The 20,105-nt window shown below is 33.0% G+C and overlaps 1 protein-coding gene across 2 annotated transcripts in view; it reads right to left on the reverse strand.

Annotated features, from left to right (window-relative positions):
* The window catches only part of EMCN (endomucin), a 96,028-nt gene that overhangs the window by 42,121 nt on the left and 33,802 nt on the right, over positions 1 to 20,105 (reverse strand). For both annotated transcript variants that reach the window (XM_081046030.1, XM_081046029.1), the window contains exons 2-3: positions 14,921 to 15,037; positions 6,446 to 6,523 (exon numbers count right to left, since the gene is read on the reverse strand). In XM_081046030.1, the coding sequence (XP_080902156.1) occupies positions 6,446 to 6,523; positions 14,921 to 15,037 (195 nt within the window). The remainder of the gene's footprint in view (positions 1 to 6,445; positions 6,524 to 14,920; positions 15,038 to 20,105) is intronic.

The raw sequence follows: 20,105 nt of genomic DNA on the forward strand, positions 1-20,105 counted from the left end.
AGTTAGCATTCACTAAAGCATATGCAATAGAGTACTAGTGCTCCAGTATATAATTTAGTTTTGTGTTTTAAAAAAGATGTTTTTATAATCAAATTATTTGGAGCTGCATGGATTTTAAAGTCAAATAAATGTCTTTGTGTTAGAATTACTAAAATTAAAAAAAAAAATGTTATTGTGCATTGCAAAACCCTAGGGGTAGCATTTTCTAAATCAATTTCTAAGGACCTCAGTTTTCAGGGATCATTTTATGGACTAGTATTCCATAGAATTCTATCCCATGACAATGTGGTAGTCTAAGATAAACTTATTTAAATTAATGTCTTGATGCATTTAACTGACTTCTGGAGTAATATTAAAGAGCCACTCATAGAAAGATTATAAGGAGCATAAATGTTTATACCAATGGTAATAGAGAGATGTGTCAAAGCATTGGTGAAGACTGGAAAAGAAGCATCTTAAGGTTTACTTAGAGTCTCTCGATCTTCTCTCTTGGAGTAAGAAACAGTACCCCAGACTAAATAAATTGAATTGCTAAGCTCAAAACAAAACAAACAAACAAATAAATAAATAAGTAAAGAGATGTGAAGTACTAAAGGCCAAACACCTGAAAAATTCAAGGAGAACTTAAGACTGCATCTCCTTTAGTCCTTTTGTCCTAAGGAAGAGAAACTCAAATAATTGAACCAGGCTATAATGGAGTTACAAAGATTTTTTAGAAAACAAAATGTTGGTGATGAAGAAATACAGGTAAAGAACTACAGCTTTCAGTGGAAGTCAAGAAAAGGAGTTTTATTTCCATGTGAATTTTATATATTTTCTTCACATTATTTAAATGGAGGGTTAAGGGAGGTGTTCCTGGCCCTTCGGAATTGTGTGTTTACTGTTGTCCTCCTTTTTGCAAGATCAATTAGGACCTGGGTATAAGCTCAAGGAAAGTGAGTCAGAATCGACCGCTGTAGAGCTCCCCTACAACTCAAGCCTTGCCTAACAGGGTGTTTAGGTGTCTCCTGATCTATCCATTATCTTACCAAGGTAAGTTTATATAGAAATTTAGGACTGATCCAGGCCACGAATAGTTATACTTGTACTTAGAGAGGCTCTTTGCATATATCCCCCAGAAATCAAATGGGTTGCAGTAGTTTGGTGACTTCAGAGGGATCTAGTAATTTGGGATTTTTTTCCAATCCTTCTGCTCTTTCTTAGAGACTTTATTAACAAGTAGATATTGACTTTTTACTTCCCCTAAAACCTATTTGAGCAGTGTTTCTTGGAGCCAGAGCAAATACTGGTAGGGGCTTCTCCTTTATTTTCTCATATTTAGTGGTCCTATTTACCCACAAGCTCTTACATATCAGTCAATAATTAACAGCAATGCTTATGGGAACTTTAAAAGCTTCTGGAACATTTTAGTTACCCTTTTTGAAAACTGTGGTTCACAACAACTACCAATGGAGTATTCTCAGGTTAAGTGGTGAATGAAAAAGAGTTGCTTTGCTTGTTTTCCAATTATAGAATACACATTTTTTAAAAAAACTATGAATGGAATTTAAATAAATATAATATCTTATTTCAGTAATTTTTAACTGCACTAAGGGCTCAGTGGGGGAGCCTCATGGACTACCTTTAGTAATAGAAAGGAGAAATGGTAGAAGTCCACCCTGCCCACAAACACGTAAAACTACCACACTGCTTCAAACTGAGCCGTTCAACGTCTATTTGTTTGATATATTGGCATTTTGGTCTTCCTCATGAGATTTTCTGTAAATGTGTTTCTGCCAATTAAAAACATTTTAGATAACAATTGCCTTACTTAATAATCAGTTTCCAAAATGGTAACTTTGTTCACACTAAAAGTAAGACAAAGAACATCAGAGAAGGCAGAACAAGATCTGTTGTAATTGTGAAATTCATAGGAGAATAAAGTTTCTACACTACACTCAAGAACATGGCCTTTCACCTGGACTTGTTTACTCTTTTCTAAACGCAATTCCAACAAGTTGTTGTTGTTGCTGTGAGTGTTAATGTGCTCCCACTTAAAGGAGCAAATTCAAAGAAATAACCATCCATAACAGATAGGCAATCTCACAAAAGGAATACCCTGACAACAGGGGGGAAAAGCAAGAACATGCACCAAAAACAGAAAAGCAAAGCAAAAAGTTACAGAATTTGCTGACAGTTTTGTAGAGAGAGGGGAAAAAAATGCCATATAAACCTTGTTAATACTTGAGGGGCTCAATATTTAATAGCCAAGTGTAATAATTCAGATTAAAATAATAATACGGATTCATTAAGACATAGCTGATTATGAATTAGTTAAGTGGAAAGAAATATTTGAAGTTAAAGGGCCAGGTTTCAAATTCCAAACTGTTATTATAAATTTTGTACATTTTTAATTAAGTCATTTGGCTTTTCTGAAACTCAGTTTGTTCATCTTTAAATAATAACTTTTAAACAATCTTCTATAAATGATAACACACTCCTTAAGATGAGGGCCAAATGCACTATTGTAAAAATAGTACTTTGAGAAAGCTTCAAACTACTTGCAAGTCATGTTTATTACGCTCTGCCTAAGGATATCCAATAATATACTTTAGAATAGTCTCTATATCATTTAAAGAATTAAATTAAATTTTAAAACTAGATGCTCAAACGGAATAGCATCTGGTAGCAAATACACAAAAGAGGAAAATAATTTTTAAAAACATAATGGGAAGAAATTCATAAATATTTAGAAATTATATAATGTAAACAATATAATCCTAAATAACCAATGAATCAAGTATTAATCACAAGGGCTAGTAGAGAATACTTTGAGATGAAAGAACATAGAAACACAATGTACTAAAATTTATGGGGCGTAGGTATAAATATCTAAATCAAAAAAGAAGAAATATTTTATATCAATATACTAACCTGCAAACTTAAGAATTTAGAAACAGAAGTGCAAACTAAACCCAAAGGAAGCAGAAGGAAAGAAATAATAAAGCCTAGAGAGGAAAGAAATACAACTGAGACTAGAAAAGCAATAGAGAAATCAATACAGTCAAAGTTGTTGTTTTTGAAATGATCAACAAAATTGATAAACCTTTAGTTAGACTGACAAAGGGGAAAAAAAAGAGAGGAAAGAGAGGACATTACTACAATCTTTATGGAAATAAGAAGGGTGATAAGACAATGCTATGAACAATTGTATGCCAACAAATAAGATAACCTACAGGAAATGTACAAATTCCTAGGAAATCACCAACCAACAAACTGAGTAAAAAAAAAAAAAAAAAAAAAGTAGAAAATCTGAATAGGCGTCTAATAAGTAAAGAGATTGAGATAGTAATCCAAAATTTTTCACACAGAAAAGCTCAGGACCAGATGGCTTTACTGATAAATTCTGCCAGATATTTAAAGATTAATTACCTCCAATAAACTCTTCGAAAAATTTGTGAAGAAGGGAACACTTCCCAATTCATCTATGAGGCTAGTACTAACCTGAGACAAAAATCGGACAGAGATCACAAAAAAACTACAAAGCTGATCTTATAAATGTAGACACAAAATTACTTACAAAATAATACAAATCAAATCCAGCAACACATAACAAACGTTATGATTTATCCAGGAATGTAAGGTTGATTCAACATACAGAAATCAATGTCGTATGCCATATTAATAAAATAAGGGATAAACACTACATAATAATCTCAATATACTAAGAAAAGGCATATGGCAAAATTCAACACCCTTGCATGATAAAACACTCAATAAACTAGTAATGGAAAAGGACTTCCTCAACTTGATAAAGGGCATCTATGAAAAACCCACAATAACATCATATTTAATGGTTCAAAACTGAAAGCTTTCCCTTGTAATTAGGAACAAAACAAGGATATCCCCTCTCACACTTTTATTCAATGTTGTACTGAAGGTTCTAACAAGGGTGAGAAAATAAAATAAAGGTCATCCAGATGAGAAAGGAAAAAGTAAAACTATCTCTATCTGTAGATGAATCTTGTATATAGAAAATCCTAAGAAACAAACGAGATCAACAAGTTGGCAGGATACAATATCAATATATGAGTATAAATTGTATTTCTATATAGTAGTAATGAACAATCCAAATATAAAATGAACAAAATGATTCCATTTTTAATAGCATCAAAATGAATAAAATATTAGGAATAAATTGAACAGAAGAAGGGCGAGTCTCTGCACTGAAAACTATAAACATTATTAAAAGAAATTAAAGAAAACCTAAATAAATGGAAAGGCATCTCATATTCATGGATTGGAAGAATTAAGACTGTTAAAATGGTAATACTTCCCAAATTCATCTACAGATTCAATGTAATCCCTATCACAATCTCAGCTGGGCTTTGTAGAAATTTACAAATTGACCCTAAAATTCATATGGAAATTCAAGTGACCCAGAATAGCCAAAACAATCTTGAAAAAGAAGAAAAATATTGGAGGACTCACATTTCCTAATTTCAAAACTTAATGCAGAGGTATGGTAATCAAGAATGTTTGCTTCTGGTGTAAAGATAGACATACTCATATAGATAAATGGAGTAGATCTGAGAGTCCAGAAAAAAAAACAAAACATACATTTATAGCCACTTGGTTTTCACCAGGGTGCCAAGAAGATTCAAATCAGGAAAGAATAGTCTTTTAAAAATTGTTGTTGGGACAACTGGATAATTATATGCAAAAGAAGGAAGCCAGATATCTACCCTACAAAAATCAAAGGCTTAAATGTAGGAGCTAAAACTATAAAATTCTCAGAAGAAATCTTTTGTGTAAATCTTTATGACTTTGACTTGAGCAATGGTTTCTTAGATTTGACCCCCACTACATAAGCAGCTAAAGAAAAAAGAATATGTCACTCCCAAATAAGGCTCTTTGACATAAAAATTTAAAGCTGAAGTCAATTAAGAAACAGCAAATGCAGAAAAACCTTCATCCTTTCTGCCAAAACATGGGATATAAATTCTCTTTTTACTGGAGACAGACTCTTATCAGCCCAAAGTAGGCACCAGAGGAATTTGCAAACAAATCTTGCTTCATTAGTTTCCTTTCATATATTTATCTTCCCTCAGTTTGCTACCGTTGGAAGACTTAAATGTTTTTCTTTGTCCTGTCATTTTTTTTTTTTTTACAAATTTATTGGAGTTTTTTGTTGAAGATTGTATATAACCTGAATTCTAAGCCACCTCTGAGTTATTGTTTCTCACTCATGTGCACTGCATGCGTTAATAAACTTTTTCTTTTGTTTTTGTCTTTTTTTGTTACAGTCCCAGCTGAAAACCTAAGATGGGTAGAGGTAAAGTTTTGCCTCCTTTACATGACAAAAGAAAATACAGATCAATTTTACTATATCAAAATTAGAGAGGTTAGTGCTTCAAAGGATATCATCAAGAAAATGAAAAGACAACCTATAGAACGGGAGAAAATATTTGCAAATTATCCAATAACGGTCTACTCCAAAATATATAAAAAACTCTTACTACTCAACATTAAAAAGACAAATAGCCCAATTTTGAAAAATGGGCAAGGATTTACGTAGACATTTCTCCAAAGAAGACTTACAATGGCCAATAAGAACATAAAAAAAACAATTCTCATTATCATTAGTCATTAGGAAAATGTAAATCAAAAGCACAGTGACATACCATGTCACCCTCTAGAACGACTATGATGAAAAAGACAGACAACAAGTATTGGCTAGAAGATAGAGAATTTGTTTCCTCATACATTTCTGGTGGGAATGTAAGGTAGTGCAACTGTTTTGGAAATCAGTTCTTCAAAATGTTAAACAGAGTTACCATGTGACTCAGCACTTCAAGTATATAACCAAGAAAAATGAAAACACGTGGTCACACAAAACTAGTACAGGAATGTAGTTAGCAGCATTATTTATAGTAGCCAAAAAGTAGAAACAACCCAAATGTCTATCAATTGATAAACAGACAAACAAAATGTTGTGATCCATACAATAAAGATTAACTCAGTCGTGGAAAAGAATGAACTGCGGATACAAACTACAGCATGGACGAACCTAAGAACATTATGCAGAGTGAAAGAAGCCAGACACAAAAGATCATAGATCATATGATTCCATTTATATGAAATTTCTAGACTAGATAAATCTACACAGACAGAAAGTAAGTAGTAGTTGCCAGGACCTGGGGGAAGGTGGGAATGGGAAGTGATTAGTAACAGATACGTTTCTGTTTGGGATGATACAAATGTTCTGGAATCAGATATTGGTGATGAATGACAATCTTGTGAATACACAAAAACTATTGAATTGTGTACTTTAAAAGGGTGACTATGATGGTATGCAAATTATATATATATATGTGTGTATATATATATATATATATATAAAATTTAGTGGCATGTCTCTGTTTATATATATATATAAAGGATGGCAAAACACATTATTACTTACCTTCACCTTTAGCTGTAGTGGTAAGTGAGGAATGTGTTGTCAGCGGTAATGTTTGTGAGGATTCCTTGTTGGTTGTTCCTAGTTTGATAAGATAGATGACATTATTATTAATCACAATTTCATCTCACCTGTCAAGGAATAAATACAAGAAAGTCAAATCTGGAGGTGGACTGTAAGCCGTCTATAGAGATACTGGGTAAGCCTTTATCTATGTTTAATTTGTCCCTTTTCCAGCTCCTTTTGTCCAAAGTGAGAAGTGTAAGTTCTGAATGCTTGAGTAGCCCAATCAAAAGACACATGCACTCGTGTGAACATACACATACACACACACACACGTTTTTATACGATAGGCCCAAAAAGCAAAATTTCCTTTCAGATTGTTACTTGGGTATCTTTAAATGTACAAAAAATATTATTGTAAAAACAAATAATTTGAAATCATTTTATTTTTCTCTGGTCATTTTTTTCCCAAGTTACATTTCATTTTGTTAATTTAGTTATTACATTCAAACTTCCAAATAAACATAAACCAAAAATAAACTTGCAGACTCTTGCAATTAATTAATTAGTTTGTTTACTTATGAAACATTCATTGAGTTCCCACTCTGTCCAAGGCCCTCTCTTAAATTCTAGAGGGCATTATCTCACTTTAAGTCATTTTTTAAAAATCTGATGAGTATCAAATATAATTCCTGGCATAGAGCCTACATGTAGTAAATGTTTCAAACAAGGTGGCACTCATACAGAGCAGGGGACCAACAAAAGGACAAAGATACACTTTAAGTAGTGAACACAGCTCACCAGTTAGATACCCATAATAATTAGCATTCTCTTCTTTTTTAAAACACCTTGTGATTAGGGTGCAGGTCTCATTTTTACTCTGTGATGTATATAAAATCTTGGTTCTTACATATCTTACATGCTGTATTTGGGGGAGGAACTACTTGGCTCTGTATAGTTTACCTAATGCTTTAAAACCAAACCATAGTCCAGAGGAGAGTTTTCAAGGGTAAGCTGGCTGGAGTTGTGTATCAGAAGACAGTAAGGAACCACAAGCAGATAAGACTTTTGCAGGATCACTGAGGACAAACACCTGTAAGTAGGTACCATGTTTCCCCGAAAATAAGACCTAACTGGAAAATAAGCCCTACCATGATTTTTCAGGAGGGCATCCCTTGATCATAAGCCCTAATGAGTCTTTTGGAGCAAACCTTAATATGAGGCCCGGTCTTATTTTCGGGGAAATGCAGTAATTAAGGTTTTGTCTACTACTCACTCTTCTATCCTTGTTGCATATTAGGAGATATACGTTATTATAGCAATGAACAGTGGCCCTAACGGGTGGATTATATGAATCATAATGTGGAGTGCAACAAACACTTAAGGCTTTCTAAAAGTTTTCTTCACTCATATGTGGTCATATCTTAAAAGAAGAAACTAACAAATGAAACCTTCTTTATAAAAGCCAGGTTTGAGATTTTGCATTGCTCACTTACATGATGCCAACATCTTAAAGTGAAAATATAATGATATGCATGAAGTGTCCCCTCCAGTAAACATGGTGCCTTTGTTTTCACTTCATCCCTACTTTTGGGACTCTTGGTACCAAAACCAGGTTGAATTGATTTTGTACAATCACTTTGCCATTATGTTTTAGTGGCATATGTCTCATATATTGGTTGAAAATTCAAGGCATAGAAATGATTATATGTAATTATTAGGACACATACAATGGTATAATACAAATAGGAAAACTGTGTGTAATCTTTGAATTTCTGAAGTTCTCAACCCTTTTCTTTTATACCTATCTTGACTTCAGTTTGGTGAAATAGATGTAACAAAGTTGAGATTTGACCCAACTATTTGAGTTCCCTTTCTATTTGAGTTTACTTTCAGTCTGGTCTTTGGAAAACTGAAGTGCTAAATGGCCATACCTTTCTGATGTTTCTGACCTTGTGTTGTGTGAACAGTGATCTTGTAATCATGCTGATGATCATCATACAATCAGTGTAACAATATCTATAACATAAACAGGGCACAGTTTATTCTAGATTTATTGTTAATCTATAAATATTCACTTTCTTTTCATTTTTCTTTTTCTTAAACTAAAGTTTATTGGAGTGACAATGGTTAGTAAAGTTACATAGATTTCAGGTGTACAATTCTGTAATACTTCATCCATACATCACATTGTGTGTTCACCACCCAGAGTCAGTTCTCCTTCTATCACCATATGTTTGATCCTGTTTACCCTCATCGCCCCCCCCCCCCCCCCCGGCCTTACTCTCTGGTAACCACTAAACTATTGTCTGTGTCTATGAGTTTTTGTTTCCTTCTTTGTTTATCTTGTTCCTTTGTTGCTTTCAGTTTTATATCCCACATATCAGTGAAACCATATAGTTCTCGACTTTTTCTATCTGACTTATTTCACTTAGCATAATAATTTCAAGATCCATCCGTGTTGTCGCAAATGGCACTATTTTATCTTTTCTTATGGTAGAATAGTTTCAAGATCCATCCATGTTGTCGCAAATGGTACTATTTTATCTTTTCTTATGGTAGAATAGTATTCCATTGTGTATATATACCACATCTTCTTTATCCACTCATCAATCGAAGGATGCTTTTGTTGTTTCCATGTCTTGCCGACCGTAAATAAAGCTGCAGTGAACATCAGAGCACATATATCTTTACAGATAAATGTTTTCGAATTTTTGGGATATATACCCAAGAGAGGGATTCCTGGTTCATTAATAATTCTATTTTAAATTTTCTGAGGAACTTCCATAGCGGCTGCACCAATCTGCATTGCCACCGACAGTGTACGAGGTCGGATTATTAAGTTCACAAACTCATCCTAGAAAAAGTGCTACATATCTCACTGCTGAATATCACTATGGTCACCTTCAAAGTATTACCCTTGGGAAGCTATGCATCGACACCAGTGCCTAGTCCACCCTTCAAAGCAATTTTGGAACTCTTTTTTTGGAATGGCCATCAGAACTGTCATTGTATTTCCCTTGATGTCCTGAATGTCATCGACATGTCTTCCTTTCAATATTTCCTTTAACTTCGGGGAAAGAAAGAAGTCATTGGGGGCCAGACCAGGTGAGGAGGGAGGGTGTTCCAATACAATTATTTCTTTACTGGCTAAAAAGTCCCTCACAGACAGTGCCATGCGAGCTGGTGCATTGTAATGATGCGAGAGCCATGAACTGTAGGCAAAAAGTTCAGGTCGTCTAACTTTTTCACTTAGCATTTTGAGCACTTCCAAATAGTACACTTGGTTAACTGTTAGTCCATTTGGTACAAATTCATAATGAATAATACCTCTGACATCAAGAAAGGTTAGCAACATTGGTGCAACAAGTTCACAAACTTAATTGTCAGGCCTCAGATGAGGGTTCCTTTTTCTCCACAGGCTCTCCAACACTTGTTGTCTTGTTGATGATATCCATTCTAACTGGTGTAAGGTGATATCTCATTGTGGATTTGATTTGTGTTTCTCTGATGATTGTTGATGTTGAACATCTTTTCATATGTGTATTGGCCATCTGTATGCCCTTTTTGGAGAAATGTCTATTCAGGTCCTCTGCCCATTTTTTAACTGGATTTTTTTTATTTGTTGTTGTTGTGTTGTTGAGTTGTATGAGTTCCTTATATATTTTGGATGTTAGCCCCTTATTGAAGGCATTGTTTGCAAAAATCTTCTCCCATTCGGTTAGTTGACTCTTTATTTTGTTGATGTTTGTTTTTTTTTGTTTTTTGGGTTTTTTTTGCCCTGCAGAAGCCTTTTAGTTTGTTATAGTCCCATTCATTTATTTCAGCTTTTATTTCCCTTACCTTTGGGGGTCAAATTTATAAAATGCTCTTTGAATCCAAGGTCCATAAGTTTAGTGCCTGTTTTCTTCTATGCAGTTTGTCGTTTCAGGTCTTATGTTTAGGTCTTTGATTCATTTTGAATTAATTTTGGTACATGGTGACAGATAACAGCCTAGTTTCATTTTTTTTGTGCCTGGCTTGCCAATTCTTCCAGCACTGTTTATTGAAGAGGCTGTCTTTTCTCCACTGTATGTTTTTGGCTCCTTTGTCGAAAATTATCTGTCCATATTTATGTGAGTTTATTTCTTGGTTTTCAGTTCAAATACTGACTTTCAAATATGTGTTAGGATTCTACATATAACTTATAGTGAAGTTCTTTTGTGTGCTAAATATGTTAAAATTCTGAAGTGTAAACACATTCATATTGCAAATTAAAATGTAGGAACTAATGAGAATTGTGACTTCTGTTAATTTTATGTACAAAACAATGTTTAATACGTTAAAGTGGTTAGTAAAAGAAATAGACAATTTAGTATAAACATTAATATAAATATTTAATGTAGTATGTTTAATGATATAGTATATTTAATATAAACATACTATAGCTACATATCTTTAGGTATATGATATCATTTTGAATCAACAAATGTATATAAAAGATTACATCATTAAAATATAATTCTACTCTTTGTAAACATTTTTAGTAAACTACCGTTCAGAACATTTTTCAAAACAGCCTTTTAGAACTCTGTTTAATTCTACTTAAGACACAAAGATTTCAAGAAAATGTCAATTTATAAACATTTTATATTTTGTGAAGATAAACTAAATTAAAATGTCTTTAGCACTTTGAAATTACATAAAAAGGAAAAAACTGAAAAAACGTGTACAAAGATACTCAGGTAATTCATCTTTAATTCAAAATGAAGGAATAAAAAAACATTTGATTCAAAAAAGAAATATATGGGAAAAAATGAGCTACCCAAACCATTTTTTCCCCATTAGTAATACAAGAAAATTTATAAAATTGACCCCAAAAGCCTGCTTTTTATAGATTCATCTTAGTTTCAAGAAAAAAAGTGCATCTTCAACATCCCCATAAATGGTAACTGATATGGAAGAGATGGCCAAAATATCTGGCTCCTCTATTGACCTCAGTTGAAATGTAACATCTATTTAATATCAGAAATGTTTAGTATCAGTGCTGAGAAATTTTTATTCCTGCATTTTAATTCAGCTCATTAAAAAAATTTCACTATTAAATGTTTTAAAAATCAAGCTGAAAAATAATTACATTTTTAGAATGAAATTTCGAGTATATTTTTGTATCCTAGAAGTTCATTTTATGACAATGATATTCATTGCCAAATGTTGATTTTTAACTCTGGCCATTGGCGTTTGAACAATGGGCTGTGCACTTGATACACATCTAGGAAGAGATCAAATCCCATCTTTCTAATTGGGTAAACCTCTGAAAACAAGCCCTGCTGTGGGCAAAGTTCTATTCGTCACCTCTGCCACTGTGACTATGTCACTGCAAGAAGAACTCCCATCTAATTTGCAATTTGCACATTTTCCACTTTTCTGATGATAAAAATTCTGCCATTTTCAGGAGAAAGAAAATCTCTGCTTTAGATAGACATAGCACTATTAAATCGAGTGTCTTTTGACCTTTAAACAAGAAAGTCTGATAGCGAAGTCTTGCAATGAAAATAAAGAATCTTCTCAATGGCATACTTTTTCTTTGTTTGCTAAATACTTTTATTTTGCCTAAAATGATTGTGTTGGCCATGAAGGAGGGAGAGAATATGGAATCATTATGCTATAGACATACCTTTTGTGGTATTCTTGTGTAATCTAAAGACAGTTATTTTGGAAGATGAGACAATATAGAAAACTCCCCAAAATGTAAACCCCTCATGAGCCTGAAATTAGGAAGACATCTATACTGATACACTGCTTATAATATGAAAATTTGAGAAACATTTCCCTTTATTTTCATTATCTGTGTATTAATTATGTTGCCTTTAAGAGCATAGGCAATATCCAACATACATAGTTCAATTCAGCTACACTGTTAATACACAAATGGTGATGAAGTAAACCAGACTGTTTCCTCATTTTCCTATAAGCTCCACGGCCCCCCGCTACCTGATGCCTCCACCTACCCAGACCACTGTGCCAGATTATCTGTTTCTCATACTGGATCAGGGCAGACTCTGGCCCTCAGAACCTGTCTTTTCTTCATCTGCCTTCCACCATCACTCCCAGCTGGTTTCCTGAGAGACCCCAGAATGGACTCATGTCCTTCTTGTAAAACCCCTCTTCATTGCTATATTCATGGTTACTAGAATTTAGCCCTTAAAATCCCTCTAAATAGATATTAGATGATTCTAAGATTATTACTAATTTGTAGGATTTCATAATGACATTGCATCTTTGTAATAAGTTACCCATATTTTTTGAGATGCACATTTAATGTGTAGAGGTAAAATGGTATAAAGTCTGGATTCCTTTCAAAATACTTTGACAGCCAAATACAAAGAGAGAAGAGAAAGAAAAAGAAGGAAGGAAGAAAAGAAAGAAGTAAAGAAGGAAGGAAACAAACAAGGAAGGAAGGAAGAAAAAAAGGGGAAGAAGGTGGACAGAGGAAGGAAGGAGGAAAAATGAAGCAAATGTAGTAAAATTTTGATAATTATTAATTCTGGGAGATGGGCATGTGGGGATTAATTACAGTACTCTCTACTTTGATCATTTTCATAATAAAAGTAATAAAAAGAAAAGCTGCTTTGACCTATTACACTTTTTACAATTGAGTGTGAATAATTTAAAATTTGGAGATCTTTGGAAGAACACAGACTAGAGAATAATTTTTGTTAATTGGGTACTATTAATTGGGTAAAGTGTGCCCAAGAAAACAAATGAATAGAAATGTGTGTATGCGTGTGTGTGTACATAGAATCTCAAGTGTTCTACCAGTTGTTAGAGAAGGTACTTCAGTGCCCCTATACAGGAGCCAGCAAGTGTACAGTTGCTAGAAATGTTTCTCAGTTAGGCTTTACAGAGTTTCCCTTCCAAGTCAGAAAGAAAGATAAGATGCATTGATACATTCCCGGTATCACAAACAACAATTCTGCCTGAATTCCTTCACTGAACCCGCCCACCCACCTCTGCCCTTTCTTAGTCATTGAACATATAGTTAGGATTTCTGTTATTATTTGGACAGTGTTAGGCATCATAAATTATTATACATGGGGCTAGGAGCCTTCCCATTGAAGAAGCATAAGTTCTAAGTAGTTAATATAAAAATTGTGCAATGTCAATGCTTTGGGTCTGCATGAAAAGTCAGCACCTATTTTGGTGTGGGGAGGGGCATTATTGATTGCAAAAATAATATACTCTTACCTAATTTGTGCATTTTATGCTAAGGTCTCAGCTGGCAACTCAGTGAGGGAGACAGACAGAAAAGATAGAGAGAGAGGGGAGTTCAAACCTGGGAAACATGGATTTGAGACACTTTTTAAAAGTAAAACCAAAATATAGCATGCAGGAGTTGGCTGGAGGTCCCATGGGTCTTTGGCTTCCTGATTATGTGATGTGGAGTTTCCCTTGGTTGGAAATAAAGGTTGTATCACATTCTGGACAAAAATTTCTCTGTGCTACCCTCATTGTGTAGCAATGTGTAATGCTTTTCCTGGGTTGGTAGAGAAGTTCTAGGAGAATTGGTTTGGTTTCACCTTAAAATTAAATATTTCAGATATAAAGGACTGCATTCATAATACACTTTTTCTCTGAGAATCACCACCCTATTTAATCCCAGCAAACTAGCCCACATCCATTTCTCGGTATGTGTCTGAGCCTGGTCATAGAATGAAAGACAAATGAAAATAACGAAGAAAGAAAGAGAGCTGTGAAAATGTCAGTCATCCAATCATTAGGGTATATGATTTTCTGGTCTTTCTGTGTCCTTAGCATTCTCACCAGGGTTTCTGCCCACAGGCAATCAACAAATAATTGTGTCTTACTCCTCCATTGATTACTGGACCTGAAAGGTATGCCTGATTTTTGGCATGTTGCAGCATGGACAATACAGTATTCATGAGATTGATAACCTCTTGGGTTTTTAATTGAATGACTCTAATGGCTCATTTTATTTTTCATGGATGATAAGGTAATCCACTTTAATATCTAGGGCCATAAAACATGATGTAGTTGTCACTTGGTCCAGTAACAATGATGACATTGCTACAGAAACCTATAAATTAAACCAATTATCAACCCAGTACAACTAACAAAATCAGTTTATTAATACAGTTTCACCGTGTCGGCTGCTTAAGTGGAGGACTGGAATATTTAGAAAGATATTTTTATGACTTAGGAAATGGTAATTTTTTTCTTCTCTAAAAATAAACTTTGTGTATGTAACATTCACAATAGGATGATTCTTAAACAGGAAGTGACCCAAAAGGATATTGTCAAAGAAGCTCACTGAGATCTCAACGTTCTGCATTCAACCAAAAATAGCACAAGTTTCAAAATAATGAAATAGCACAGAACTTCATTAAAATAGATATAAGATCCCAAATTATTTTCCTTTGATTAAATTACACAGGTGTTAAAGTTAGAATAAATTTCACTAAGAATTAATCTTACCTTTGAGAGATGTTGTTTTTGTAAGATTTGGTGATGATGTTGGCTTTGTTGTTGATACAAATGTTTGTATTGTAGAAATCGATTTTGGTGGTCCAGGAGTGGTTACATTTTTATCATCTGAAAAAAGTAAATTCTGTTAAAGTAGTTGCATTAAAATTTATATTTATTATTTACATTTATTTTATATATAAGTAAATGTATGTGAACTTCTCCCAATCCAGTCAGTAAGGCATGAATTTGGAATTAGTTTTCTGATTGTTATGAATTCAGCCTTTAGCTCAATATTGTCACTAATCCCATCAGTTTCTCACCAATGGCATGAATTTTCAAGATGGTTGGCAGGAGCAATCTGAGGTTCTGAAACAAAATAACATCTGACAAAACTAGTGAGGAATAAATGTGTAAATCAGAAATTTAACAATATTTTAAAGTCAACTAAATTAATATTTTCTGATTAAATAAATAAACACTCTCTAGACAGTGGATTATTTACTAAATAATTTCAAGATACACTTATATGTAATATGTACATATATAAATGCATCTATACGTACGTATGTAATATATGATGTAATATATACCCCTTTTCTCTGAAAATAAGACCTAGACGGACAATCAGCTCTAATGCGTCTTTTGGAGCAAAAATTAATATTTTAAATTTAATATAATTAATATAATACCCGGTATTATTACATTACATTACATTACATTACATTACATTATATTATATTATATTATATTATACCTTGTCTTATAGTAAAGTAAGTTGGGGTCTTATATTAATTTTTGTTCCAAAAGACGCATAAGAGCTGATGGTCTGGCTAGGTCTTATTTTCGGGGAAGCACAGTATCTTTAAGTATACATTTTAAAGAAATTAAATAGTTACAACATGCCTAAATTTTTATTAAATTTATTTATTGTGGTGACAATTGTTAATGAAATTACATAATTTCAGGTGTACAATTCTGTATTACATCATCTATAAATCCCATTGTGTGTTCACCACCCAGAGTCAGTTCTCCTTCCATCACCATATATTTGATCCCCCTTATCCTCATCTCCCACCCCCCACACCCCTTACCCTCTGGTAACCACTAAACTATTGTCTGTGTCTATGAGTTTTTGTTTCTCATTTGTTTGTCTTGTTTTTGGTTTATATACCACATATCAGTGAAATCATAGGGTTCTCTGCTTTTTCTGTCTGACTTATTTCGCTTAGCATTATACTCTCAAGATCCATCCATGTTGTCACAAATGTTCCTATGTCATCTTTCCTTAACGCCGAATAGTATTCCATTGTGTATATATACCACAACTTCTTTATCCATTCATCTATCGAAGGACATTTTGGTTGCTTCCATGAACATGCCTAAATTTTTGATGATAAAGTCACCATTAATCTGCATTTTCAAATGTTTTACTTCTATAAATTGTAACAACCAAAGGCACAGAAATGAAGTCAATATATTGTGATCTATATTAAAGTCAATATATTGTAATTTATTTTCAGTAATTCTTTTTTGACAATAGAAATTCAACATTTAATAACAATTCTTGAGACTTTATCAATGAATCAGTGGGGAGCTTGGGAAAATGACCAAACAGAAAGTCTATTGTAGGAAAAATGATGGGAAAATGGTGGCGCAGAGAATGAAAAGACACCAGTTGAACTGAACTGAAAGTCCCAGTTTTTGTGTTTACCAATGTCCTTTGCCCTCTTGAAGTCATCAGGTGAGATCAATGAGTTTCCACCCATGAAATGACTTGAAGCAAATTACAAGTAGGCAAATTTCTAACCACTGATGTGGTAAGATTGAAATGTACTGTAAGGCTTCTCTTCCTTACTATGCTTTCACACATTTAGCCACTGATTCCCCTAAGAAAATCTTAATCCATTAGTACTCGTAATTAACATCTCCTCCATTATTATTTCCTCAGTTTGTTCAGCAGACAGTATGCCCTCTTTTGGCAAGGACTGACAAGTCCTAAATGTAGAGTGTCACCACGTGCCAGGTTCAATGTGAGCTCTTTCTGTGGATTATCTCATTTAATCCTAATGAAGATTCTACAATGCCCATGATCTTATGAGCATCATATTACAGATGAGGGCACTGCAGCTCAGAGAGACTAAGCAGTTTGCCCACATTATACATGGGGAAGTAGCATAGTCAAAATTTTAATTCAGGCAGCTTTGACTCCAGAGAAGATATCCTTAACTACTACACATCTGTCAATGGGAAGGTGACTTCATGCAAAGCCACATACCCCAGCCCCATCTGTTCTCTGCCTTGAACAAGGTATGATATGAAAAAAGAAGGAAGTCACTGGATAGAGAGATGTTTTGCCTTTCTGTACACAGAATGAAGAAAAAGACATAATAATTCACCATTTTTTTAAAAAACTAACATTCATTCTTTCATATACATACACATACATATAAAATGTTTCCATATTATACATAAAACTTTAAAATAAAATGTCAATCTGCTGAAGCTATTTATAATTAAAAAATAAAAATAGGATTTCCTCAGTTTGAAAAGTTCTGCAAATAGAAACTGTCTCTTATGATATGGTGAAAATGAATTATTTTCTATAAATATGGCTCTTGGAGGTTTTATTGGCCATGATGCACGAAGCAGTTATGTTTCTATTGTATTACCTAATGTTTCTTCCAGGTTTTATTGGATGTGTTAATAAACTGTTTTGAGATGTTATAGGGGAAACAGATGACATTTTGTCCTAACTCCACCATATGCCTACACACCCAGACTGAGAGAGTACAAAGATACCGTGACATTAGTTTCCTATACTATGAAACAATGAAGCATTGCTGATTTTAATCAAATAACTACTTTAATTATAGAAATTATATGGTAGATTTAAGGTAAAGTATTTACATAGATCCTAAATAGTCCTCCATTTTCTGAAGTTCAAGGTAGGAAATGTCCACTCTTCACCTATAACACCATATAGGACCTTTCTTGTGAACTTGTATATCTTGTCTTTAAGAATTCAGCTTCTGGCTGGAAACCAAGTACCATATTTTCTCCTGTTTGCAAATGCCCAAGTCATCTACTCCAATCTTCTTAGACATGCTTTGTAATTACATTTCAAGGTAACTCAAAAAATAGTCTCTAAAAGTTAGAATATCATCTATCCTTATAATGAGCAGCTTTATCTCCAGTTATCTTTTCCCCTAACAAATCTGTGTTTGAAGTCCACTAGAAATCCACTACTACAGAGGAGAGATCTTGCTTCTTCTAGGTCAATACGAACACTCATTGAATGTCAGTAAGTTAGAATTCTAGGACTTGAGATCTGGTGAGAACTTTTTAAATATCCTAACTTAATACAATCTCTACATTTTATGGCTTAGAAAATACATGAATTTAAGGTAGTTTCAAAAGATCACCTCTCCAGTTAAAAAAAAAAATGTTCCTTTGATTCCCAATTCAGCACTATTATACAAGGTAGAAAAATATTATTATTTTTTTCTCATTCTGCTTTTTAGGCATGTGAAATGCACTGCTGACAGAAACAGTGCTAAATTCCCCCTGGAACTATGTCTGAGAAAACATTTACTTTGCCAGTTTTAACCATAAACAAAATTTCAGAAGAAAGTTTTAAATGATTTAAGGAAACAGAAGAATGGTTTATTTAGAAATATATAATTACAAAAACAGCTAATTACTAAATAGTCTTATAAACCCTCAAAGTACTATTATTAGATAATGATTTCATAACCTAGACCAACTAATCTATACAATTGAAGCTAAAGTAGATAATTCTATATTTCAAGAGCTTATGTATTATTTCCGCTAAGTCATATTGTCTTCATGCAATGCCACCTCAATATATCCCTACTCCCTCAGGCTATTAAAAATTTGACACAGATTTTACTGTGAAATAAAGGAATGATCCATTGTTTAATTATGATTTGCAGATGCTTATCCCCTTGTGCATCACAGTGTATAATGAACACGGATCCATGTCTTAAGTTTGCATGTGATGGAAATGCGTAAATCAGGGTATTATAAAAGGTAGGAGGGTCCATTTTCATAATAATTTGTCAGTAATTGTTAGCATTATAATCTTGTTTAACCGATACCTTATATCTTCTTTGTTAATAAACGATCATTAGTAAAGTTTAAATTGAAAACTTCAATTTTCTCTTACTCAATAAAAAATATGTTAAAATATATTAACATATAAAAATACACTATAAGATAAGCTTATATGTAAAAGTAAAATATGTTTATATATAATTAAAATAAATTTAAAAATATGGCATGACTTTTAATATTCCCATCAAAACAGAGCCTTCATGAAAGATAAGGCACCAACTCTTTTTTATTATTAGTTTCATATCAATACATATTCATACTAATGGCAGTCCTTCTCTTTGGACATAGCAAAAGTCTCTTTGGTCCACTGCCCATCAAATTAAATGCAGTTAATTATTTTCTCAATTAAAAGAAAAAAGTTATAATACAATGATGTATTTTTGAGGATTTCTTCTATTTACACTGGTCCAAAAATTTCATAATATCCTCTATGAAGTAATAAGTAAATCTCTAACTAATAATTTATTTACCTTAATTAACTTTTATTAAGAATAAATTTCAATAGAAGAAAAGCAAAAATTAAAAATATGTTTTGCCTAGAGGAACTTAGAAACTTAATTTATTTAGCTATATACTCATATACATATTAAAAAAACAACTGTAAGATTATGCCAAGGTGCCATATTAAATGGTGCTATACCATTAGTATTATACATAGTTGGTTCTACAAAAGGTTAAGTAAAATTAAAGGAAGGTGATATCTCTTTATGTATCTGAAATATTTAGAATCATTTTCTTGGAGGAAGAGCTTTCAAGAGGAATCAGATAATTGAACACAACAAGGATAAAATATTTTATGAAAGAAAAGAAAGGATATTCAAATAAAAGAGGAAAGTAAACAGTGTCAAATATAATGTAAAGTAAGGGCATTAGTGATATTAGACACTATCAGCATACTCTTTTGGCATAGGAAATGAGGAAAATCCCGTTTTCAATGAAAACATCAGATCTGGTGGCTACTCTTAAAAAAAGAATTTTAAATTTTAAGTACATTTTCAATTAAGCTAACAAAGTACTGTCTCAAGCAGAAAAGTTTTGAGAATGTTTAAATTTTCTAGAT

The sequence above is a fragment of the Rhinolophus hipposideros genome, assembly GCF_964194185.1.
Source record: "Rhinolophus hipposideros genome assembly, chromosome: 1".
In the NCBI taxonomy this organism is placed as follows: domain Eukaryota; kingdom Metazoa; phylum Chordata; class Mammalia; order Chiroptera; family Rhinolophidae; genus Rhinolophus; species Rhinolophus hipposideros.